Source organism: Bolinopsis microptera, chromosome 2, assembly GCF_026151205.1.
Source record: "Bolinopsis microptera isolate Bmic1 chromosome 2, MBARI_Bmic_1.0, whole genome shotgun sequence".
NCBI classification, from domain to species: Eukaryota; Metazoa; Ctenophora; class Tentaculata; order Lobata; family Bolinopsidae; genus Bolinopsis; species Bolinopsis microptera.
This window is the reverse complement of record NC_087073.1, coordinates 19,638,650-19,664,599: the sequence shown is the minus strand read 5'-3', so window position 1 is coordinate 19,664,599 and position 25,950 is coordinate 19,638,650. Positions and strand designations below refer to the sequence as shown.

At 38.9% G+C, this 25,950-nt stretch overlaps 2 protein-coding genes across 9 annotated transcripts in view; both read right to left on the bottom strand.

Annotated features, from left to right (window-relative positions):
• Window positions 1-50: 50 nt before the first annotated feature.
• On the bottom strand, window positions 51-3,893 carry LOC134826684 (uncharacterized). Of its 2 annotated transcripts, none has more exons than XM_063839155.1 (7): window positions 2,897-3,893; window positions 2,594-2,704; window positions 2,351-2,428; window positions 1,935-2,090; window positions 1,594-1,780; window positions 1,269-1,424; window positions 51-616 (listed from the first exon to the last, which is right to left on the bottom strand). In XM_063839155.1, the coding sequence occupies exons 1-7, from the start codon at window positions 2,945-2,947 to the stop codon at window positions 465-467; spliced, it is 891 nt and encodes a 296-aa protein (XP_063695225.1). In that variant the 5' UTR covers window positions 2,948-3,893; the 3' UTR covers window positions 51-464. The 2 variants fall into 2 exon arrangements, with proteins under 2 accessions (XP_063695225.1, XP_063695226.1); XM_063839156.1 differs by having other exon boundaries at window positions 1,269-1,403; window positions 2,897-3,889.
• A 4,410-nt stretch (window positions 3,894-8,303) lies between these two features.
• The window catches only part of LOC134811874 (inositol hexakisphosphate and diphosphoinositol-pentakisphosphate kinase 2-like), a 71,091-nt gene continuing 53,444 nt past the window's right edge, over window positions 8,304-25,950 (bottom strand). For 4 of the 7 annotated variants that reach the window (XR_010159866.1, XR_010159863.1, XR_010159865.1 and 1 more), the window contains 10 exons: window positions 24,703-24,861; window positions 18,420-18,556; window positions 17,071-17,185; window positions 16,535-16,745; window positions 14,170-14,267; window positions 13,915-14,022; window positions 10,139-10,259; window positions 9,757-9,851; window positions 9,319-9,433; window positions 8,304-9,187 (listed from right to left, as the gene is read on the bottom strand). Coding sequence is in view for 2 of the 7 variants with exons in the window: in XM_063818984.1 (XP_063675054.1) it covers window positions 9,392-9,433; window positions 9,757-9,851; window positions 10,139-10,259; window positions 13,915-14,022; window positions 14,170-14,267; window positions 14,696-14,743; window positions 16,535-16,745; window positions 17,071-17,185; window positions 18,420-18,556; window positions 24,703-24,861 (1,134 nt within the window). In the remaining 5 variants the exon portion in view is untranslated. Of the gene's footprint in view, window positions 9,188-9,318; window positions 9,434-9,756; window positions 9,852-10,138; window positions 10,260-13,914; window positions 14,023-14,169; window positions 14,268-14,695; window positions 14,744-16,534; window positions 16,746-17,070; window positions 17,186-18,419; window positions 18,557-24,702; window positions 24,862-25,950 lie in introns of those variants that run through there. The other 3 variants (XM_063818984.1, XM_063818985.1, XR_010159864.1) reach the window with 2 other exon arrangements.

Here is a 25,950-nt window from a genome sequence, read left to right as displayed (position 1 = left end):
TCGTAGTTGTTGACGAATAAGATTGCACAAGTGATACATCTTTGTTTTTTGAAAAACTGTCAAAATATCTACAAGCTATATATAACATTTAATAATGGTATCAGAATGAGCTTTCAAACTAATCTATACATATCAGAAACAGAATATTTGAGAAAGCTCATAACACTTAATTAATTATCAAGCACTTAAATTTAAAGATTAATGTCGATATTTAAATATCCAATGATAATCTCAATCGCACCACCACTGATCCCAAGAAACAAAACTTTAATCCATTAAATTGTAACAACGCATTTGTCAGTCCCTTTCACTATCCCTTATAAACTTACGCGCCTGAACCACGCTCCTGCAACTGACTCTATTACAATATTACACATAAAGATGCAGAAAATATACGGTAGATTAAGCGATTCCCGCCGCTATTAACTGGGTCCTCAGCTCAGTTGCGCACTCTAGATCAGACTCTAGATCTGATCCTTTTCAGTGTTGCTGGCCATGTCGCACGACTCTCTGTCCGTGTTGGTGGCCATGTCTCGTAGTTCACCACTTGTTCCACGAATAATGCTGCTCCTTCTGCTACCTCGGCTGTGTATGCTGCTTCTCCTGCTTCCCTCGCCTAAAAAGGAAGGTCAATAGTGCGGTACTAGATGTACCAATACCATTTAGATACGGAGAATGTTCGTGAATTATGCGAACCCACAACTTTTCAGATTGCAAAATTCCTCATAAAAATGCATGAAATATGCGTCAAATAATGTAACCGCCGCAACTATGTGGTGCCTTTGTGTGGTTCTCAGTGCACGTGTGGTTTAAAATACTGTATAGAGCACACGTGCAGTGTATAAGTATTGCGGTACCCTTGTAGTTTAAGTTAATTCGTCTGGTTAAATGTTCGATGAATTATACACATTTGTGCGAGATAGGTTAATAATTCTGCAACCCTGATTGGTTATTTTGCTTGATTCAACCCTAATAATGGTTTCGTCTCACAACAGGTGTTGCAATAGGAAGGCTCGTCAGACAGTGACTTTAGCTCGTGTGGTTACTGTGGTTACTGTGAAGCAGTTGTAACCAACATGCTGGTTACATGCTCGACACACTTAACTGTCAGGTTGTGAGTGTAAAAACGTTATAATTGCAAAATGCAGAGAAGGGAAAAGGAAAGCTGATTGTATACTGCTTTCCAGTTCTTAGAACAACAATGGTCCGTTTTTAAACTGCATATTTGATAATGAACTGATATACAAAAACCACGTGATGAGACTCACCAGATTGCCTGTCCTCCCAGTTGTATCCGTGGTACTCGTTAGCCAGAGAGAAGTCACTCTGGTTCCTCTGTTTGGTGAGGGAAGCTCCCATCCACTCCGGTCTCAGCTCCATCGGCCTTTCTCGGTCACGTGTTACTATTGGGGGCAGTGGGGATACTGTACAAGGTTTTAGCTGGTTGTCATTCAAGTAACATATTATTCAAGCTCACGCTGGTGTTTTCGGTCAATTATAAGCAATGATCAATTAGAATCAAATATAAGGGAAGTTGTACTTATCTAGATTAGTGGTAGAAACTAATAAAATATCTCCCAAAGTTGCACCTACCTAGATTGGTGGTTTTAGGACGTTTGTTCCTGGTCTCCGGAATAGAATGTCCACTTTGCCTGCCGACAGAGTGACCACTGAGAGACGCGGACTTGGCCCTTAGTTCGTGGGTGACGGGGGTTTGTCTGCAGTAGTGCTCTCTGTACATCGTGTTAAACTCCATCTTGTTCCCTAGTGGCTCCCAGTCCTGCGGGACATTGCTTTTATATTATTATAGGGAGGTGGCTCCCAGTCCTGCGGGACATTGCTTTTATATTATGATTTTGGGGACGTTAGTTTTGAATTTTCTCACCAATTAAAAACCCCCACCCTCTACTATCTACTATGACTGTATAACTGACCTTCATGCAGTCCTTTACACGGTAGTTGATAGGCGCACTCTTTGTCTCCATCCTGTAACAAGATATGTATCTCCTGCTATCGTGTTTCTTATCCCACCCCACTAGACCCTTGTTAAACTTCCCTTTTGATCTGTCCGGGTCCTTTCTTAGTCCGTACTGAGGAGACAAAGTTGGGTTTACCGTTTTTTGTTTGTTGAATAGATAACATAGCTTGGTGCTTGATGAGCTGCTCAATAGTACGTATACCTATTATAGTATACGGTACAGGGTGTTTCAAAAGTCTTGTAAGGATTTACTTTTTGATTAACTTCTTATTGTGACATTGTGATTTGTTTGATCACGGGAAAGAAAGTATTTTTACTGAACAGCTAATGTCCGGAGAGATGTAGTTTAATGATCTCTATTATACCACTCACCATGGCCAGCTGATCGATGTCGTTAGTAAATGTTTTCTTGTTGTCGTGTTTTGTGAAGGGGTGGGAGAATGTACCTTCCTGAAATAGTGATACTGATTAGTGAGGGTAACAATATTTGAGTAGATCTTCATCTGGTGTAGAACTAAATATTAACAAGCAGTACTTCTTACATCTGTATCATAGATTGCAACATAGTAATTCTAACACAATAAATGGCAATAAAGAATATTTAGAATAGTTTACCTGTGCTCTAGATGAGAACTTGCGTGGTGGAGTTGGTTTAGAAATCTCTCTGAAGGTGTTGTAGTAGTTACGTGGTAAACTGCGGTTGTGACCGTGGAACCCGGAGTTGAACTGAAGGTATTGGGGGGTGAGGTTTGGAGAATGGGGCTTTGACAGACATGTTAGTTCTTTGGACTGAACTTGTAGTTGTCCAATACTTTAATTTCGCCAATCGTGGGAAGATAATTATTAAACTCTGATTTAAAAACACTTTTAATCTCTGTGAAAACTGAAAGAAAAATTGATAATTTCAAATATTCTCACCCAACTCCCGACCACGGTATCATACTTCTTCTCGCAACTTCCGACCGTCATGACTTAAAGTGCCCTGTTAGTTATAATATGACTTACTTATATTATGACTTAGTTATATTATGACTTAGTTATATTACGAATTAGTTAAATTATGACTTAGTTATATTATGACTTAGTTATATTACGAATTAGTTATATTATGACTTAGTTATATTACGAATTAGTTAAATTATGACTTGGTATGTTATATGAATTAGTTAAATTATGACATAGTTATATTATGGCTTATGTTAATGTTTTACTGGTTTTACCTTATCATACTTAATAATTTAATTCGTTTTATTAATTCTCCGTAATTTAGCTTATGACAAAAGATGTTGGCAGAAACTACAGTAACGTTTTGATATTTAGTTATTTGTTTTAGACTTGGGCGATGTTTTTTACTATTCCTTGTTTAGAACTTTTATTTAATAAATTATTGATTCAATTTTTTTCTTTTTGGAGGCTTTGGGTTGTTCTAGAAATTGAGCATTGGATATTTGAAATCGAATGATAATATCACGTTTGGAATAATTGTCATTGTATCTGAACTATTTTAGATTTCCACCCCCTTAATTTATTCCGTTTTATTTCCAAAGTTGTATACATGGAGGTAGATAGAAGACAAATATAAGATTATCAAAGTACCCCAGCTCAGCCTAAACTTTAAGTTAGTCTAACGTAACTAACAAATTTAAAACAAAAGATTTGACGAGTGTGAACAAATGAGAGGTTCGAGCTAAGTGTGAGTAGTATAGCCTTTGTCTGGAGAAGCTAAACACACTTGCACAGAAAAGTAGAGCACTTATTCAAACGTCGTCAAAAACTCGCAAAGTTCACGCGGCTTCATTCTGAAGTCAAGATAAAGTCCTCCAAGTGATGTACTGCAAGTTAAAAAGTTTGACAAGTAGTAGAGTCGCTGGTGACGTGCAAGTCCCAGCAAGCTATCACATAACCGGACATTGTCGTGCTCCGAGTCACCTTGCTGGCGAGCGACACGCGCCTTATGTCACGTGATGCGCGGCTCACGTGACATGTGACTCGGTCACGTGGGCTCAAGCAATCAGCTGTTGCCAACAGAGAATAACAATAAAACACCGATAAAAAGCAAAATGGTGGGATGAGCCCGCAATAATATTTCGTACTAGATGTGAATGTTAGCTGCTGTAATATCGTGGTCGGTACAAATCACATTCCACTAACCTCGTTACCCAGTACATAGTGCGGTCCCTGTATGTGGCATGTTGCCATGGAAACTGTACAACAATACCAAATTTGGACTCTGAGGCGTGATCAGATTACAAAATAGCAATTTTGATGTCAGAGATTCTTAACAAGAAATACAGATTTGCCTCCAGTCAATATTTTATGACCAGTTGAAGTGGATAATACTCAAATAATTGTGACAACATATTTTAGTTCGGTAGTAGAGACTAGGTAGGACAAGTGAAACTACTGTTTAGGAATAAACGCGAGCTTTCAGTGTGCTACACTTTCATCAGGCTAAAATTAAATATGATTTGCAACGTTTTAGAAATATGAGTCTCTGTTCATAAGTTTTTAGGTGTTTTCCAAAAGACCAAATGTATCCCGGTCGAGTTGAAGAAAATATAAGATCCTGGAGAGGTTCGCTGTTTATCAGTCTCATGGTAAGATAATGATTCCAGGGATAATATCCGGTAGTACTAGTAGAGACTATGTAGGACAAGTGAAACTACTGTTTAGGACTACCGGATATTATCCCTGGAATCATTATCTTATCATGAGACTGATAAACAGCGAACTTCTCCAGGATCTCATATTTCTTCAACTCGACCGTTTCCTCCTAAACAGTAAACAGTAGTTTCACTTGTCCTACCTAGTCTCTACTACCGGATATTATCCCTGGAATCAATATTTTAGTTGCACCAGCTAGTGTAACAAGAATGAACCGTAGAGATGGGTGCCAGCTCGATGTTTCTGAATTACAGATTGCTAGAGATATCTGCGATAAGCGATTTAAGCGATTTAAGTATTAACGCTTAATGTTAAAAGGTGGAACCTAATACCGAACTTATTCATGTTACTTATGAGGAACATTGTATGAGGAACATTGTATTTGTACTAGTACTTGAGGAGATACCTTCGAGTTGCCTGCACTAAGAGAGTTATAGTGTGTTGTTCCTCAACCCATCGTTTCATGTACCCGTTAATATATAACATAATGTTAATATATTAACTTTCGTTGTTGAAGGTAGGTGAACGAAAAATACTGAGTGCTGAAAACAAGTAACAAGATGATATCAGATCAGAATTAAATGTTAGAAAACAGGCAGCAAAATGTTTTCAGATCAGAATTAAATGTTAGAAAACAGGCAGCAAAATGTTTTCAGATCAGAATTAATTGTTAGAAAACAGGTAGCAAAATGTTTTCAGATCCGACTACTCCATGATAAGCGTCGCTAAGCACGTAAAGCAGTATTATGAGGAGCACGAAGCCGTGTAGAGAGATAAGGTGGACGTTAGTGGAAGAGCTGGCCGGAGCGTTACAGTAGTCCTGGAAACAAAACCACTGATAGCAGTCTCTGTAGGTAGTGGTCACTACCCGCCCCTGTACTGTTGTGTTGGATGTGGTAAACTGGGAGCACTCGTCCACTGTGTCGTTCACACATTTCATAGTCACTTCCACGTGCGAGTACTGCAGCCCTGAGGGGGAATGTTTTTAGTTAGATTTAAATGAGGATCAATTCAAATTTGTTAACTGTCTCCACAGTATTTTGAAACATTTGAACCATGAACGTACATTTCTTACTATTCTCCATTCGTCAGTGACAGCATTGACAAAAATTGAAATAAACTGCAGCACTAAATGACCATTCTTCTGCTGGGAACATAATAATATAAACATTACTATCAGTAAAGATGTTCTCAGCTTAATTGTGAAATGTAGTGACTTACCTATATCCGCTACATTAGTTTGTACAGTAACTCTATTCCAGCTGCAGCGGTGACCCCACGTGCATGTCTCGTGTGATGTATTTGTGCACGTGTCACTTACTTCTGTTACGTACTCTGCAGATTAGTATATATGCTTCAAATCTTGATCTTTTTAAATAATTATAATACAACATTATCAATTATATGGTGTGATGTCACTAGATATGGTGTGACGTCACTAGATGTGGTGTGATGTCACGCGACTTACCTTCAGGAGTGAGGGTGAAGTCTCTCTTAATACAGGCATGACACTGTAAACCACACTGCGTACACTCGTGTAACTGGTAACCTTGGTTACCAATACAGCCACTAAACAAGACAAAAAGTAAAATTAAGAACAGAACCATCTATCGACTATTATATGCAGCTATACTACCATCGTGTTCAATAGACAGACTATCTATTTATGAGTATGTAGCTCTACTTCTAGCTTTGCTTAGTGCTTACACAATACACAAAATTTAATGTTTTGCAGACTCATGATGTGAGCTTACACAATACTAAAAGTGAATAATATACTTCGATTAGGATTTTTACAAAATACATGAAACAAGAAAGTTTTTTGGCAACTTTCTTGTTTCTTGAACTTTGAGTTTGACTGAATGATACGCGTTTGATCAACGCGTTGACTTGCTCAGAACAAGCATTATTTCAAAAAGGCCTTTTTTGTTTTTAGTTGACGGATGATACTCGTCTAAATTTCTTCGAAGTAGCGCGCGCCGCTTTCTTCTCGTTAAATATTAGCAATTAGCCAGTTACCTGGGGACCTCAGGCTATTATGTTCATAAACATAATAGAGATTAGGCGGAATAGAGATTAGGCGGAATGACAGGCTGAGCGCGGCCCAGTAATTAGCCAGAGGCAGATGTAATAACAAATAAATGCTATACTATACTACAAAGTAGCTTACTGGGCCGCGCTCAGCCTGTCATTCCGCCTAATCTCTATTCGTTGTTTATCAACATTAAAGCCTGGGGTCCTCAGGTAACAAAGCTAGTAGCGCGCACTGGGTTAGTCCATTAACAATGACCGTCATGCAGGTACGCGTACATTGGACATTATTGCACAAATTAGGAGACATAACACATAAACAATTACAAAATTTCCGTTTCTACAATTTAATTACCTCAGGCTCAACTTTAAAAGTAAAGTTGAGCCTGGGGACCCCGCAGTCTTGAAGTTAATTGACGATGTCAATTCATCGCAGTAAGTTAAGGTAGTGTGCCATCGACAGTGAGCCGGGCGTGCCGACTGTAGGATGGTTTTTTAGCGCTAATTCCGGCCAGCACAGTTTTCTTCAAACAAATATGAAATAAATATTGAGTATCCTTCCCGACCTCCAATTGCAACAAAAATTGGTAAGCTTACTCATAGACTTACAAGGAAAGTGTCCGAAAAGTTTAAAGCATATCCAACCATTAGACATTATGTTACAGCTAAAAGCAGCGTATTTTGCCCCATTTGGAACACTATATCAACTTCGATATCCACCATATTTTTCGGACAGTTGTGAAAGCCCTAATCGGAAGGTCGTCGCCAATTTTCAGAATGATCTCATTCAAGGAACCGAAGATATATCCGAATAATACGACAAAAATCAACGAATTTGGTCAAATTACGCGACTTTTACACATTTTTACAGCTACTTTTGCTCCAAAAACCGCGCGCGCACCATCAAATATGGCACCTAGGCGAAACTCACTGATCTTTCCAAAAAGGTATGACAAATTTGGTATTGGGAAAACTCTCACAGTCTCTAGAAAATAGTGGTACAAAAATTTTTAAAATCCGAGCAAGTTTATTTTTATCGTGCACCCCCTAATCGCAGCTCGGCGCGGCACAGTAGCGCATTTCGCAGGTCTAGCGAGAGAAGCCTCATTGAGTGCGCGGCGCGGCACATGGTAACGCATCGCGCTACAATCTTGAAGTTAAAGTTCAATTATGTTCATAAACTGTATAAACACACATTTTAGATAGTAATATCAATATGGCATGGTCATGGTATACATGTTGTATACCACTTTTCACATTAAACTTAAAGAGGTTTGCAACGTTGAACGTGTAATGGTCCGAGGCCGCACGGAGTCAGGAATGAGCTATTCCAAACTACCCCTATTATATATGAAATATAAATCAAAATGCCAGTTAGTTGTATGTAACTACAGGTGTTCTCCATGAACTACACCTGTCTATATAATTATAAACACCTAGCGGCTAGCCATTTTGATTTATATTTTATATATAATAAGGCTAGTTTGGAATAGCTCATTCCTGACTCCGTGCGGCCGCTGTCTGTAGCTTTACAACTATAAAATAAAATCATTTTGGACCACAGGTCATTATATATTATTTGATTATTTCGCTTGGATTGTGTTTAACATTATTGCTTAAATAAAATACGTTATTTCATTATTGGTTTGCAAATTTATAAAAATCGTTTTACATTTGAATTGTGAATGCTAAATTCTCCCGTCATTTAATCATTACATTTGCACTAAGTCCCGTATTTAACTTTTAGGTTTAAATATTCAACAAAAAGAATCAGCAGAAAATAGCAAGAAAATGATTCATAGATGCATTAGGCTAAAACTGACATCATCGGTGCACGCTGACCATTATAAATAAGAAATCGAATCGAAAATGCAGTTTAAATGTCTACCTAACATAAATACTGGTGGTCTAGACCATGTTTTTATCTTTTATTCTAAAGCTAAAGCTATTAAATAAAATTCATCCGAAATAAAATGATAGACTTAACACGTCCTCCTACATAAAACAATTTAAAGTCACACTAATAAAAACGTATTAATTACTACACCAAGCACTCTTATCTGTTATCTTTAGATTATACCTGAAAGTTTGCAGAAATCTTTCTTTCTTCAATATTAATGTAGAACACGAATACCAAACCAGCATATAATCTGGATTGAGTTTGAAGGTTTCCCTTATTAGAACTTTAGTGGCGAGGACCCAACAATAATTTCTTTCCATTAAGTTCTAAAATTGGCCTGTTAAGTCTCGTGTCTCTGTGCCAGTATTCAGCATTGGCTCTGTGCCAGTAATTCTGAAGTGTGGCAGGTAAAAAGTGAGAACTAGAAAGTCCAATGTGCCCTACTCCTATTCGAGAAGCTATGAGATAGCGGGGTTCTACCCCCGGTAACTGGTAGGACTAAGAGGGTTTTGGTTTCTGTCGAACTGTGAGGACTGCATTTTTAAAGGGTGCTGGTCGGGCTGTGGGGTGTTCTCTCGCTCTATGTCTTGAAATTGTTCTGGTGTTGCAGTATCCTGAATCAGTGTATTACAGTTCCAGCGAATACCTTAATTATAGTTTCTCAACAAGCTCTAGATAAGGTAGATTACAAAAGTACAAACTCGCCAATAAAGTTATTTGAGGATTAACTAAGTTTAATTTTTACCCTTGAAGCGGTACTGGAGAAGGAGTGGGGTCGAAAAAGTGGATATCCGACTGTTCGCAATCCATTAGGTCTGTTACATCTTAGCTTCAGCTATCTTCTGAAGGAACGCTTCAAACTGCAATTTAATATTATTATTCGCAAAGAAAGATCTTGAACATTATTAGAAATTCCAGTTGATTATAAAACGGTACAGGGTAAAACTGCAACTGCCTATCCAAGGAGGGTTTTAGAGAAGGTTAGTGTTGGGTATGTAATACAGTGAAACAGTTCCAATGTTGATATTATTGGTGAGGGTGTTTTCTAACCTGGTGAAGAGCAATTTTGTTGTGAAGAGTAACATTACCTTATAATATGGTAGTTTTACTATGGTTACATTACCGTATATGAGTTATATGGTATGTTGATATTATTAGATGGAGGGAGGGGTATAAAATTAACCTGGTGAAGAGGAATGTTGTTGTGAAGGGTAACCAGGGGTTCCACTGCTTCATGTCCGTCTCCCTCAGTAAATATTGCCGCTGCGTATCGGAGAGCTGTAATGAAACCCCAGGTCAACATTGAAGATAACAAGAAATTCGACCGCATTTTTATTGTAGGCGGCCGCTCAATATTCAGATGTTCGAACGGACTTACTGTAAAAGTTTATTTATACATAGCAACTATGCTTGCATAGTTGCAACCTTGGATTCCTTGGAGTCCTTGGACCAGGATTCTTCGGCTACTTAAACTAAATAAACATGGCATGGAATACGGCTGTGGCTAGAATCCCACTCCCAGTAATGGTATTTTTACATAACTATTAACTAAACAATAAACAAACCAGCAGGTGAGAACCTCCTCTCTTTAGGGAAGCTGTTTAACCACTCCCTAAAAGCGGCGTCCTCAGGAGAACAGGGCTGGGTTCTCAACAGAGCTGTCCAGTTAGCGTCTACTAGATCTCCCTGGGCAAATGAGCTGTTAGTTTCAGATGCAGCATTTAAGTGCGGTAAAAGTTTGCGAAAAGTGCGCACTTGCCTAAAATTGCTTTATGTGCGGTGATTGTGCAGCTAATTTGGCGAAAAATACTACTCTAGGGCGGCGATTATTTTCTAGTATATGTACAAGAGCTGGCACCAAATCATTCTATCCGATCTTGATGAATTTTTGCAGAGGGTTGAATTTGACGACACACCAATTGTTTAATTTTCCAGCTCAAACTTTTCAAGCTACAGTTTAGACTGTCCCTCATCACATTGATACCAATTGAATGGATATAATTAGATGGTGCACTAATAATAGTGGTGGTATGTCGACAAACTCCACCTTGGTAGTAGAAGCCGTATAGCCGGCTGACTACAAAAACACAAAGATATGAAACTGAAAACTATAAAGAGTTTACCGGTACAAAATTAAAACCGATAAAAATTTGGAGTATAGCTAAATTTGAGCTAATGTATGAAACAACTGCAGTGCCACACGAGAAATGTTTATCTGATGAGGGCGCTATTAAACTGACCACAGCTCCACAGATATACCATATCACGCACAATTTAGCACTAAACCTTTTTCACGTTTTGAGTACGTCTTGAAAGTTGAGTACGATGAGCTTGTTTCTGTTCTAATCATATTGATGGTAGCTCTGCTGGACTGACGAATCTTTCAAAGCAGAGGCAATCTAGTGCCACTTGCTAGCGAGATATGATATTTCTGGAATAGTAATCATTCAGATTTTCATTTATTGCTATTTATTATGGTGTGAGAGTGATTGTTCTCAAATTATTCCTCACTTCTCATGGATGTGTCTTTTATCGATTAACCTAAAATACCCCGGTTGTGTATAATGTGAGTACTCAGTACATGTACTATGGTAAATTATTATTAAAGTATCCTAAAATCCATTCTCCTCACCTAAGGGTGTGAACTATGTATTTATCTCATTATCAAGACCTTCGTATTCTTTGTATTAAGACCAATACTGCAATTTATTTTCAGTACACATCCTCAAATTTTAACCTAAGTTTCCTTTCTTGTGCTGCTCGGGTCACTTGGCATATTTCAAAAATTTATAATTCACGAATGAATAATTCTGTAATACACTTTTTATCCGGGCAACGGATCTTTAATCAATAACTGTTCCTTAAAATAACACGTTTTTGTTTTTGGGTCCTCAACTAATTTGATTTAATCTCTTGTGTTATAAATTCTATGTAATTACAATTGGTAATTGTTAAAATGTTATATTCGAGATTTTCATTTAGAATTAAAACAAGTCCTTGCCAGGGTGTGGAATGCCAGGGTGTGGAATGGTTACACCTGGTTAAGTTAAAGCACTTCCATCCCATTACTAAATACTCAATAAATGTACTTAATTGTAGTTGTGCACAATATTCAATGAGCTCTTTTATCCTCAGAACTTCCAATTGAATGCTCTTCTGATTTTCTTACGAACGATTACACTTGATTCCTCAATATTCCGGCAGGTGATTTAGATAGAAAACACAATGTTTCCCTTGAGACGGTTCCTACGTTTAACTGCTACTTTACTTCTCCTGTCTCTAATCACATTTGTTATCCTGAAAACTGTGCTCTTAGTACTTATCATTACAACACAGAACTCTCTGTATAGTGGCTTCTCACTCACTGTCATCAAGTCATGTAACCACAGCTACTTCTCTGACGACAGTTCCTCTTTGAAGAACAGATTTGCTAAAGAGTTTGAGTTTAAGGAACGTTTATCTGCCCTGTCAGTTAGGCAGATCCAGGAGTACTCCCAACAGTTTTACAGAAACATCACAATCCAGTGGGGAGAAAGAAGACTCCTCCCTCCTTCTAAACCATTGTTTCATAGTAAATGTCTGAACTATCTGAACCGAACCTACAATCTTCAAGTATCTGTAGTGTTGTCTTATCACAACGAACTATCAGTTCTGATTTTGCGAACTCTCACAACGATCATGCACAGAACCCCGCTGAAATACCTCCGGGAGATAATACTGATAGACGACCACAGCACACTGAACATAACAGCAGAAGTGTTAGAATACGCCAGACAACAGCGAATGCCTGTCCGACACCTAACAAACCCCGAGACACTCGGCATCGCCAGGTCGCGGTTACGAGGTGTATACGAGGCAGTGGGGGAGGTAGTGGTGCTCCTGGACAGCCACATGGAGGTAAGTGAGCTGTGGTTAGAGCCGCTCCTCAGTACACTGGAGAGGTACCCGGGTGGGGTGACAGTACCTATTATACACATGATACAGGAGACGGAGTATGAAGAGCTGGGTCACGTGGTACATGACAGGTACATAGTCCAGCCCTACAGAGGCTGGGGACATATCACTATGTATCCCTACGAAGAGGTGGACCCCAGCATCGGTATGTGGGATCCCATCCCGTCAGCCGGTTTGATGGGGGGCGCTCTAGCAGCACACAGGTCCACTTTACTCGACTTCTATCCTGGTGGTTTGGTAGAGAGTTTGTGGGGTGTGGAGAACAACAGACTCTCTTTCAGGGTCTGGATGTGTGGTCAGGGAGTGTGGGTCTCCAGCTGTAGTCAGGTTCTCCATCCCAATGGTAACGACCCTGGCCTGTACCGGTATTTCGGGAATAATGATGATCTCAGAGATGCTGTGATATTAGAGAGCGTAGCTGAGGCGATCAACTTTGAGGGTAATAACAGCGTTTTAAAGGAGAAGATTTTAAGCAAAGTTGCATCGTCGCCCGATCATTTGCAGAAAATCAAAATTATCTCCAATAAAATCAGAGAGGAGTTTAACCCCGAAATAAAGCTATGCAAAAGCCTTGAATGGTATTTGCGTGAGATATTTGTAAACTATATAACCTGGGAACAGGACCAGTTTGACCAAGTTGGCGAGGTCAGATCAGTTCACAACCCCAATATGTGTCTAGAAGTTCACAACAGAAAACTGGTCCCATATAACTGCAGAGCAACACCTCCAGTTTTAGGTGACACCCACCTCACTGGCTTCACTAAGAACCAGTTTGTGTGGAACGGAGACTTGCTGAACGACTGCTGGGACACCAGCTGGGACACCTTCTCTGAGGAGAGGGCGGAAGTGAGGGTCTTCTCTTGTCATGTCCAGACTCCCGTAGAGGGAAAACCCTTCAGCACTCAGAGATTCTTATATGATCAGAGTAGGAAAGCCATCGTACATCCCTCTACAGATAGGTGTTTGGAGTACGTTAACAGTTCTACAGTGTTATTGATGAGGTGTGTTCCGGAGAAAGTTTCCCAGCAGTGGGTTGTACTTACTAGTGTGTGGTTTTGAAACTTTTGACTTTGGGTACTTTTTGATGTGAAATTCCGCTGTTCTCTCTTCATTATGTTTTTTAATTCGGACTGTTTTTAAGTTATATTTCTTTTGCTTTCTCGTAGATACTGTTCAGAGTTATAAGATTACAGTGCTATTACCGGCGCCACCAAGTCCGCACGTCGTGGACGTTAGGAGAGGAATTTCATGGGTTCCCAATACTCTTTAGCTAACTGATAAATTAGTAAGCGGAGAGAAATTCACCAAAATGGGACAGAATGTAGTATTTTAGTCTAAACATAACAAAGCTAATTAAACTAATAACTCTGAGAGAAACACAACAAACCTCCTCCAAAGGTCTGACAATCTGTTCGACTAGTTCAGCTTTAGTAAGGAACTTCATGGAGTCCACAGACTCTACTTCTTGCACTGGAGGCATTGAATCATCCATCGCCTGAACAAATGGAAGAGTTAGTTATCTTACCAACTAATCTAGTTTATTAGAAAAATTAAGGAGAATATATCACCAATATCACGCACAATATCACTACATATCACTTAATATCACACAATATTACTCAATATCACACAAGCTCCTCACCTCAGGGAACTCGGGGAGCGGAGCCTCATTTTCACTGTCTTCTGCTTCAGCTGGTGTGACTGCACCGGACGAGATCTCGCCATTCTCGAGCAATATCTCTGAGATGGTGGGGCAGTTAGTGGGCAATATTCTGTAATGACAGAAGAAAACTTTCATAGTGGCATTTCGGCATATCATGCTAAGTTTTTATTTTTACAATGACCCAAGAACATTAAAATGCAAGTTTATCATCTAAGTAATGATAGTTTAATTTTTATTCTGGTAATCATTTCAGTAATTGGAACATCCAATGTAAGAATATTTCTTTCAAAGGTACGATTAATATAATCGAAGTTTACTGAATGCTGTTTGACCCGAAAATGGAGCAAAGACCCATTCTTGCATAGCATCAAAATACTGAACAGTGGAAAACTACTATAAATGTCTATTCAACTCATCATCGACCAACATATTCCATGCAGATTATAACGTAATGCTTCTAGCAGTAAAATAATGCAGTAGAATGAGTAGATCCCAGGATTGATACCTGATAATATCTTGTTAATATCACCACCGCCACTTTCAGACAACCGCTCTGGTTTAATAAAGTTAGCTGTCATGTTGCAAAGTGCAAACCCTCTTTCTCGATCGGCTTTTAAATAATAATTTCATACATGTGACAGAGTAAATAATAAGCAATGAGTTAAACATTATCGTATGTTTACAGTTTAAGGGGGGGGGCCAATGGATATTTTTTTGTGAAACTTGATTTCGAGATAGCAGTTGACCAACAAACTAGGACCAGTGACCGAACTTTTGAGGGGGTCCCGGACCCTAACCGCCAAACGGTGCCTGCGGGGCAGCCACGCCCATATTTGGTCCAAATTAGGCCCAATTTAGCCAAATACCCTGAACATGCCCAAAACCCAAATTTTAGGTGCTCTACTTGTAGCTAGTGGTCTCCTGAACTCGTATATGAAATTTCATCAAGATTGGACAAAAAATGACTGAGTTTTGAGCCAAAAACCATATGCCCATATTTGGGCATACGCACCAAATTTGGTAGATTTCGTCCCATAAATTGGTCAAATATCAATATTTTTCACTGAAACTTACTTTATATGAAAGGTAAGCCTAAACTACATATTCTCTGTAAGTTATAGCTTTATATCTGTTTAAATGTGGATACTAAGGCGAAAAGACCACAAAAAATGAACTAAATTGCCCATATCTTGGTTCGCGATATTCGCGGAATTGATCTCATTAAAATTGTAACAACTCGATCAGTTTTCAAAATTTTTCCATGAAATTTCCGGAATCGACTCGAAATCGCATTTCCACCTTAGTTTGAGAACAGATTTTTGATTTAGGCCTCCAAAATAATTTGGCGGCCAAATTCCAAAATTTTCCCGGAGAAATTCAGAATTTGGCCGCCAAATTTTTTTGGAGGCCTTAATCAAAAATCTGTTCTCAAACTAAGGTGGAAATGCGATTTCGAGTCGATTCCGAAAATTTCATGGAAAAATTTTTAAAACTGATTGAGTTGTTACAATTTTAATGAGATCAATTCCGCGAATATCGCGAACCAAGATATGGGCAATTTAGTTCATTTTTTGTGGTCTTTTCGCCTTAGTATCCACATTTAAACAGATATAAAGCTATAACTTACAGAGAATATGTAGTTTAGGCTTACCTTTCATATAAAGTAAGTTTCAGTGAAAAATATTGATATTTGACCAATTTATGGGACGAAATCTACCAAATTTGGTGCGTATGCCCAAATATGGGCATATGGTTTTTGGCTCATAACTCAGTCATTTTTTGTCCAATCTTGATGAAATTTCATATACGAGTTCAGGAGACCACTAGCTACAAGTAGAGCACCTAAAATTTGGGTTTTGGGCATGTTCAGGGTATTTGGCTAAATTGGGCCTAATTTGGACCAAATATGGGCGTGGCTGCCCCGCAGGCACCGTTTGGCGGTTAGGGTCCGGGACCCCCTCAAAAGTTCGGTCACTGGTCCTAGTTTGTTGGTCAACTGCTATCTCGAAATCAAGTTTCACAAAAAAATATCCATTGGCCCCCCCCCCCCCCCCCCCCTTAAGAGTTTTCCTAGCTAAGGGCTAAGGCAGCTCCGCAGCTCGCTTTAATTATGAGCTGATTATATTTGAATAGATTAGTTGCATGCGCGCCGCTGCGCGCTTAGCAACGTGAGCACCAAAATTGATATTTTAATATTTCTTATAGCGTCGCGTTTTCCAGATTCTTCTTTTTCCCACGACAAAATGTTACCGAACCGCCCATTATGGGACACATGCACTGATAAAATCTTATAAGTAATTACTCATATCTTTATTGTAGTAATGCAGCTGATAAAAGTATATACCTGACATAGCGTTGAGTCTCTCGTTCACTTTCCTCTGACAAGCAGCGGTACCAGGGGAGAAGTTAATGGAAACTCTGAACCTATTAGGGTCACTTTCTGGTAGATGCCTGTCCTCGTACATCATTAGAACAATTTGGGTATGGTACTGCGCTTCACGTACACTTCCTAGATATTCCATGGCTTCTTTCCAGGACTCGTCCTGATCCTCTGGCTATCAGAAAAAACAGTTATTTGGCACGGTCCCAAATTTTAGGGTCCTATGATGAATGTTGCATATTTTCGCTAATTAATTATCGGTTATCGTGTGCCTCACCGGACACTCAGAATCACGTATTCTCAGAAAATTCCTCTGATGGACTGAGTTGGGCGTTGGCCGGATCTAATTACTAATTACGGGCAAATTGATAAGGAAAATGTGATGATCAAATTTAGGACAGGCAGAAATATGCGTATGACATTTTATCGACAGAACAACAACTACGGAAACGGGACGGAAACCCTTTAAAAAAGCCGCATGACATTAAATAACAACTCACATTGCAGAGTCCAGCATATCTGATAATATTCAGGAAAGAGTGTATGAGGGACTCGGAGGTGAAGTAAAGCCGAGTTCTCACATACCGTCCAGGGGTCAGCACGTTCGGCATGTACCTGAATAGTTTAAATTACTTTGCTGGCATTTAACTGGGTGCACTTGGTAGTAGGTATGCACCTGGATGTTTACCTTACTCTCTTTGCGTTTAACAGCCACATACTTAAACGTCTATTTATAGTATAATGTGAAAATTATCGTTTTTATATTAACTTGGGTGAAGACTGAGTTTTCTTTTTAAAGTGTGTGTCGGTATGATGACCTATGTTCAGCTTCAGTTTAGCCATGAAAATTGTATTTCGGCGACAAAACTTTCGTTGATTTTAATAGTGCTAACAATTTTGTATTGTAAACATTTATTGTAAATGTCCTAGAATGATCTTACATGCTGTACTTAGTATGTCTCCATGACAATTACATAACTTAACAAAAGAAAAGTATTAAAGTTTGGATTCCTTCAAAAACGGACGGATTTTAAAGATCAACGCGAATTGGCATTCTTATATCTTCTGGTGGGGATGAGATTTTTGGTTATCAATGATGGAATCTTTTTTTAGCACTATACGGAGCCCAATATTATCTGCCCTGCTCACTAATCGTTAATTACCAACACAAGTAGCTTATAAAACAGTGCGTGTGCTCATCTGTCGTATCAAATCAAATTATATTTCACTATGTTTTTAATAAATAAATCATGGTATGCAAGTTTTAATTTTAAAGTTTTTGGTTTAAAGAATAAACGATAAAGATTTTCAACTCTCATTTTCACATTGAATAAAATTATATTGTTATAATATATCATATCATTTTGTAAACATTGGCCGGTCTACCAAAAACCGGTCCCCAAACATGTCACGTGTCAGATAAGCTCACCTCTATTTGATACTACAATTGGGAGAATCTGCCAAATAAAAACAAAGAGAACTGTTAAATTTAAAGAGACTAATGTATATTGTATATACAATACATATACTTATTAATGTTGCAATATGTTACAATGGAGTCTCTAACATGTTCACAAACACCAGTATAAGCAATTCAATGTTGATTGGGTGTGGCCCCCAAAAATTGAATTTAAAATTTTGGTGACGGAATCCTCGAACAAGTAGGTACAGTATGTCATCTGCAAAGCAACAACTCTCAAATATAAAACACGGCGGTAGTATAAGACCCAACGTATGGGTACTGACTTTTGGCCTCCCCCCTGTATATATATACAATACATTTATTTATAATACGTTTATGTTAAAAAGTTTACAATAAGACTCAAAAAAATATAATACGATAACTAACGAGGCATTAAGCCGATAGGGATTATCAGAATTGTCGTCTGTACTGGCTACTTTCAGATCTGCCAACAGTTTTCTGACCAGAGGACTAAGAATCATCCTCCCTATCTCCACTTTCTCCGGCTCTGTAATTCCGTACTCCTGCAAGAATTTCAATTGTTTTACAAACTAAATAGCACGCATATTTTGTTTTGTAGCAGGCTGATTGCTCTTACACTTATAAGCAAATATATAATAAGATAAAATAAAAATGATCATGGTACTATTTGCTACTCAAAGCTTTACCTCTTTACTACTCGTCTATTTCTACAGATAAATTAAAGCGGTAAAAACAGAAACTGAATAATCCACAGAAAGATTTTACCAATACATTCTGAGGAAGAACACTGTGGGACCACCACCTAGTTTGGCAGCTAGCCCAGGTGTGCTGGAAGAACACTGTGGGACCACCACCTAGTTTGGTAGCTAGCCCAGGTGTGCTGGAAGAACACTGTGGGACCACCACCTAGTTTGGCAGCTAGCCCAGGTGTGCTGGAACAACACTGTGGGACCACCACCTAGTTTGGCAGCTAGCCCAGGTGTGCTGGAAGAACACTGTGGGACCACCACCTAGTTTGGTAGCTAGCCCAGGTGTGCTGGAAGAACACTGTGGGACCACCACCTAGTTTGGCAGCTAGCCCAGGTGTGCTGGAACAACACTGTGGGACCACCACCTAGTTTGGTAGCTAGCCCAGGTGTGCTGGAAGAACGCTGTGGGACCACCACCTAGTTTGGCAGCTAGCCCAGGTGTGCTGGAAGAACACTGTGGGACCACCACCTAGTTTGGTAGCTAGCCCAGGTGTGCTGGAAGAACACTGTGGGACCACCACCTAGTTTGGCAGCTAGCCCAGGTGTGCTGGAACAACACTGTGGGACCACCACCTAGTTTGGTAGCTAGCCCAGGTGTGCTGGAAGAACGCTGTGGGACCACCACCTAGTTTGGCAGCTAGCCCAGGTGTGCTGGAAGAACACTGTGGGACCACCACCTAGTTTGGTAGCTAGCCCAGGTGTGCTGGAAGAACACTGTGGGACCACCACCTAGTTTGGCAGCTAGCCCAGGTGTGCTGGAACAACACTGTGGGACCACCACCTAGTTTGGTAGCTAGCCCAGGTGTGCTGGAAGAACGCTGTGGGACCACCACCTAGTTTGGCAGCTAGCCCAGGTGTGCTGGAAGAACACTGTGGGACCACCACCTAGTTTGGCAGCTAGCCCAGGTGTGCTGGAAGAACACTGTGGGACCACCACCTAGTTTGGTAGCTAGCCCAGGTGTGCTGGAAGAACACTGTGGGACCACCACCTAGTTTGGCAGCTAGCCCAGGTGTGCTGGAACAACACTGTGGGACCACCACCTAGTTTGGCAGCTAGCCCAGGTGTGCTGGAACAACACTGTGGGACCACCACCTAGTTTGGCAGCTAGCCAAGGTGTGCTGGAAGAACACTGTGGGACCACCACCTAGTTTGGCAGCTAGCCCAGGTGTGCTGGAAGAACACTGTGGGACCACCACCTAGTTTGGCAGCTAGCCCAGGTGTGCTGGAAGAACACTGTGGGACCACCACCTAGTTTGGCAGCTAGCCCAGGTGTGCTGGAAGAACACTGTGGGACCACCACCTAGTTTGGCAGCTAGCCCAGGTGTGCTGGAAGAACACTGTGGGACCACCACCTAGTTTGGCAGCTAGCCCAGGTGTGCTGGAACAACACTGTGGGACCACCACCTAGTTTGGCAGCTAGCCCAGGTGTGCTGAGCACTTTAGACGGTTTCCGTGTTGATAGACAATTTAAGTTCTAACTATATCATGTATAAAATTCTTGAATGTCTGTGACTTATGATTTTGCTAACTGTTTCAATGTTTACCTTTAATTTTTTGGCACATAAACAAGAAGCTGTCCAGCACTACTGTTATTGAAATACATGTTATCTTCCATAATATGACAACGATTCTCTGCCAATACAAGAAACCTCGTAAAATATTATGTTCTTTTAAAACTTCGAAAATATTCTCATTATTTTCAGTACAATATCTGCAGTGCTATTAAGACCAATGTACTATGTACATTGTACATTGTACATCTTAGAATCATTCATAATAGCACGTACCAATAGCCGCTAGCGGAAACAAATGTTTATTGTTTCTGAGCCAACCATTTCCATACACATACCTTCCATGTACCTTACACATACCTTTACCGCTTAACAGTTACTCAAATAAAAGCAAGTACGTGTTTTAGACCCGCCACACACATCTCATTCCACCGAAGAATGCAAAAAAGGGTGAGCACGAGGCCTTGATTATCTTAATGTAATCAAACATTCATAAAAACTGTACCATAATGTCTGACTAACTTGTTGAAGTTCAGACGTGATGTTTAGTGAGTCATAACTTATTGATGTCGATAAATATTTTCTGCCCCACTCACAATAATAATGCTATAAATAACAATTAATCATGCAGGAGCTCTGTAAGCTTATTATTGATTAGTCACACTTCAAGCTGCTACTTGAAGCTGATTGGTTTCTGATATTTGACAAGTCTCACCAGACATTTAATTTTTATTATTTTTTCTCCGAGAAAGTATACAACTTTCAACTCAAGTTATTGTCTATCCTTATCAAAAATAAAGAGACTAGTGAAAGTTGCGGACCAAATTATGCTGGTTTAGATACATATATCTGCAACCCGAATTCAACTTCCCTTTTTGACAGTTTCAGGAAGTGGGGTTACAATTTAACAATTAAGAAGGAAGTTATTATTTGTTGGGTTTCAGCGAATATATTGGGTTTCAGCGAATATATTGGGTTTCAGCGAATATATTTGGGTTTCAGCGAATATATTGGGTTTCAGCGAATATATTGGGTTTCAGCGAATATATTGGGTTTCAGCGAATATATTATTTGGGTTTCAGCGAATATATTGGGTTTCAGCGAATATATTTGGGTTTCAGCGAATATATTATTGGGTTTCAGCGAATATATTATTTGGGTTTCAGCGAATATATTTGGGTTTCAGCGAATATATTGGGTTTCAGCGAATATATGTTGGGTTTCAGCGAATATATTATTGGGTTTCAGCGAATATATTATTTGGGTTTCAGCGAATATATTTGGGTTTCAGCGAATATATTGGGTTTCAGCGAATATATTATTGGGTTTCAGCGAATATATTGGGTTTCAGCGAATATATTAGTTGGGTTTCAGCGAATATATTGGGTTTCAGCGAATATATTATTGGGTTTCAGCGAATATATTGGGTTTCCGCGAATATATGTTTGGTTTCAGCGAATATATTATTGGGTTTCAGCGAATATATTGGGTTTCAGCGAATATATTATTGGGTTTCAGCGAATATATTAGTTGGGTTTCAGCGAATATGTGTTGGGTTTCAGCGAATATATTATTTGGGTTTCAGCGAATATATTATTTGGGTTTCAGCGAATATATTTGGGTTTCAGCGAATATATTATTGGGTTTCAGCGAATATATTATTTGGGTTTCAGCGAATATATTATTTGGGTTTCAGCGAATATATTATTGGGTTTAAGCGAATATATTATTGGGTTTCAGCGAATATATTATTGGGTTTCAGCGAATATATTATTAAACTGATTATTGGGTTTCAGCGAATATGTTATTAAACTGATTAAAGTGGCTTTTCAAGCATGCTTTAACTACGCCAATATTAATGGGTTTTTAAGCTCGCCTATTTATATTCTAAGAGGTCTTCACCAGGGTAGTCCACTGTCTCCTATTCTCTTTCTGATTGTGGCGCAAACTTTCTCGAATAAAATTCAGATTAATCCTAATATCAGGGGTCTTAACATATCAGGTGTGGAAATCTTACAGAGTCTCTTTGCAGACGACACTGATCTGTTTCTGAAAGCTTCAATTGAACGTGTAGAGGCGGTTATGACAGAACTCAGAACTTTTGCTCAGTGCTCGGGGTGTAAAGCTAACATCGACAAAACTAGATGTATTCCTTTGGGTCGAGCTCGTCTCAATACAACTCTACTAGAATCCCTTCAAAGTTTATACGGCTATGATTTTATAACAAATAACTTCACCGCTTTGGGTATAATTTATATGAACGATGGCTCACTGATGGATATTGTCAACAGTAATTATAATGATAAATTGATTAAGGTTCAGTCTTGGATAAGCCGATGGAGCAAGAGGGATTTGACGCTTATGGGTAAATGCACAGTCATTAAAACCCTTCTCTTTTCCCAATTAACATATCTTGTTTCTCCTCTCCCTCGACCGGATGCTTCCTTTATCAGAATCTTTGACACGACTATTTTCCATTTTCTTTGGGGTTGCAAACGCGATAAAGTAAAACGTGAGATTATTCCCCGAAATAAGGAACATGGAGGCCTGGGACTTTTTTATTTATCTGATTTTATTATAGGTCTTAAAACCAGCCTCATATCCAAGCTACTAAATAATTCCTTTCACCACACTTGGAAAGATATTATGATTATGCAACTGAAATTTCCTGACCATATCACCATCTCCGTAGAAAACGGTCTCGCTAAAACCAACTGCCATTTTACTCAAGACGTCCTTAATTGTTACACTGAGTGGAAGATAAGTTCGGTAAATGCAGCCTTGGGTTCTATTGATCACTGCGTGTGGTACAACCCAGCAATAACCGACATCGGGGCCAAACTTTGGAACAATCATCTGATTGATAAGGGAATATTTTACATCTCAGATTTCCTTTCTATAGACCAAAGTACAATCCTTAACTACGATATGTTCATTAACAAGTGGGAGTTGTCTCCAAATAATATTTCCAAAACTGAGTACTGTAACATTATCATGGGGATACGGAGATATAACTGCCCCACTATTAACTCAAGGAATATTGAGTTTGTTGACTCAAATATAAAACTTAAATTTTTACATTCTGTAACTGGACAGGTGAAGGGAAGTAAAATTCGGGATAAAATGTACGACTCTATCTGCCCAAACGAGCTGTCCCCATTACGTCAATGGGTTATTGACCTAAAAAATCAACCAATAGAATGGGTGGTCGTTCTAAGCAACCTTTTTTTCTTAGTATCTAAAAATTTTAAGTTGATTCAATTTCAGTACAAACTTTTAATGAGGATCACGACGTGTAGATACATGAGACACAAAATGAAAATTGTTACAGATACTCCCATGTGTAGCCTGTGTAACACATACTTAGAAACAATTCCTCATATCTATCTCCATTGTATCCACACAAATAGCTTCATCACAATACTTGAAGATTTTATCAAAAGGAAAATCGATAGAAATTACAAAGACCCCAATAAAATTAATTTTATAGTTTGTAATCACACTTCACAAATTATAAATTATTTTAATATTGTTGCCAAATGGTACATTAGCAAAAGATTTCAGGCAGGGGACATGCCGATCTGGCAGGGGTATATCAAACTTCTTAAACTTTCACTTACAGGATACAAAATAGGTCACAAAAGTTCTATTGTGTCGATCTTGGCCGATTAGGGCATATTGTCCACCCCATTTATATTGCTGTCTTTGTTATTTAATTTTCAATGGTTATTGTTACTATCTTAGAGTACTACTAGCTGTTTTTGTAGTACATGCCCTGCTTCCTTCCATTCCTAAACTACCTTACAAGCTCTTCCTCTTTTACACCCTTTTCACTCACTTCATTTCACTCATTCACTTCATATCTTATTTTCAAAGTATCTGCCAAAACCAACATGGCCCATGTGGAAGGGGCCTTGACGTTGTTTACCACTTGGCCCTGCATCCCAAGCTGACGGTCGGCCTCCACTCTCTAAAAACATACCTTCAGTGAAGGCAGATGGTCAACAAATAGCGATGCTAGAGCTTGGTGTGAACAAATCTTGACCTACTTTCACACCTTTGGACGACTCTCGCAAATGCGAGAGTAATGACCCCGGGGAGGGCTCCATTGGTTTTAGTAGGTTGCATATTTAAAAAAAGAAAGAAAAAAAAAGAAAAAAAAAAAAAAAGAAAAAAAAAAGAAGGAAGTTATTTATAAATATTAACTATGGTTATAATGAAATATGGTTATAATGAACTCATTACTACGCCAGGTTATTGATTGTTTTTGAAGTTTCACTTCTGAAGCAACTTTGATTGGTCGAATGAGAATTGCTGTAAGCTGATTGGTCGAATGAGAATTGCTGTAATTGCTGTAAGCTGATTGGTCGAATGAAAATTGCTGTAAGCTGATTGGTTAGTCACGTGACGTGTCAAATGCAACAAACCTGGGGTACGATGAGATCAGCTAAAGGTTTGACACAGGAGTAGAGACGAATAGTGTTCTTCAGTCCCAGCTTGCTGTTGTGCTGCACGTCATACTTGATATTATCGAATATGTCGGGTATCTTGCTGATATCAAATGAGCCGTCCTTGGACTGGAAATCCTGGAAACAACGCTGATCAGTACTGTGCAAACTACCATTACAATACGTATAACTCACACAACTCACACTGAGAATGCAGAGAAAGTTGGCAACTTAATCCAAGTTTGTGCGTCCCAGCTCAGTGTTACAGTAAGTGTAACGACTGCTGGACAGATTTTGAACAGATTTCCGTAACAAAATGTTATCTACCTTACTCGGTAATATTATGACTGGGATAAATTGGTGGGTTTTGGAAATTTCCGCCATATTTTTCCCGGTCATTAATTTTCCCAGTCATGAATTAACCCGCTATAATGTTCCCGAGTAAGGTAAACTAATAGTAATACATTTTGATGCTTGGTGGGTTTTGGAAAATTCCGCCATATTTTTCCCGGTCATTAATTTTCCCAGTCATAAATTAACCCGCTATAATATTCCCGAGTAAGGTATACATTATTATACTGATATAATGTATATAGAATTGAGAGATAACATGCTTGAGGTCATATCGCTGTTACTTTGTTGTTAACTTTCTGATATACTGCCAATATATTGGCTTGATAATTGTGGGTGAAATTGACTATTTATTAATTGATTAATCAGACGCACTTGGACACTTTATATCAATTACAAGGTATGAAAATGGGCGAAGTTTAAGTAAATTTGTACGCCGCAATTAAAGGAAAAGTGGAACAATTTAAACTATCTGCTGCCAACTTTGCACTTGTTCGTTGAAAGGTAAATTTTGGTCTTATAATAATATCGTAATTTGTTTTAATTTTGAAAGTTTTATTACATCATTTATAGATTTATAGATCCTTGCAATTGATAATGATGGTTCGAATACTCAAAATTGTTTTGTTTCACAATAGATAGGTTTCGTTTGGAAATTCATTGCATTTTTCACAAGAAAAGCCGCTATGACACATTGACACAGGACATTTTGTAATTTCCACACGATGGATTGTTAATATATATATTATAAGGAATGTAAATGCTTTTAAATGTTCATTTCGAGTTTAGATTGAAATTGGCTAATCTCCTCTGAATTGAATACAAATAACACACGTTATTGCCGACGTTTCGCCCCCATGGCTTCTTCAAGGCGGA

Coding starts and splice junctions, on each gene's coding strand:
- LOC134826684 (XM_063839155.1), bottom strand. CDS start 2,947: ATGACGGTCGGAAGTTGCGAGAAGAAGTATGATACCGTGGTCGGGAGT. Junction 2,429..2,593: donor AGTTCTCATCTAGAGCACAG/GTAAACTATTCT, acceptor TCACTATTTCAG/GAAGGTACATTCTCCCACCC. Junction 1,781..1,934: donor GTGTAAAGGACTGCATGAAG/GTCAGTTATACA, acceptor AATGTCCCGCAG/GACTGGGAGCCACTAGGGAA.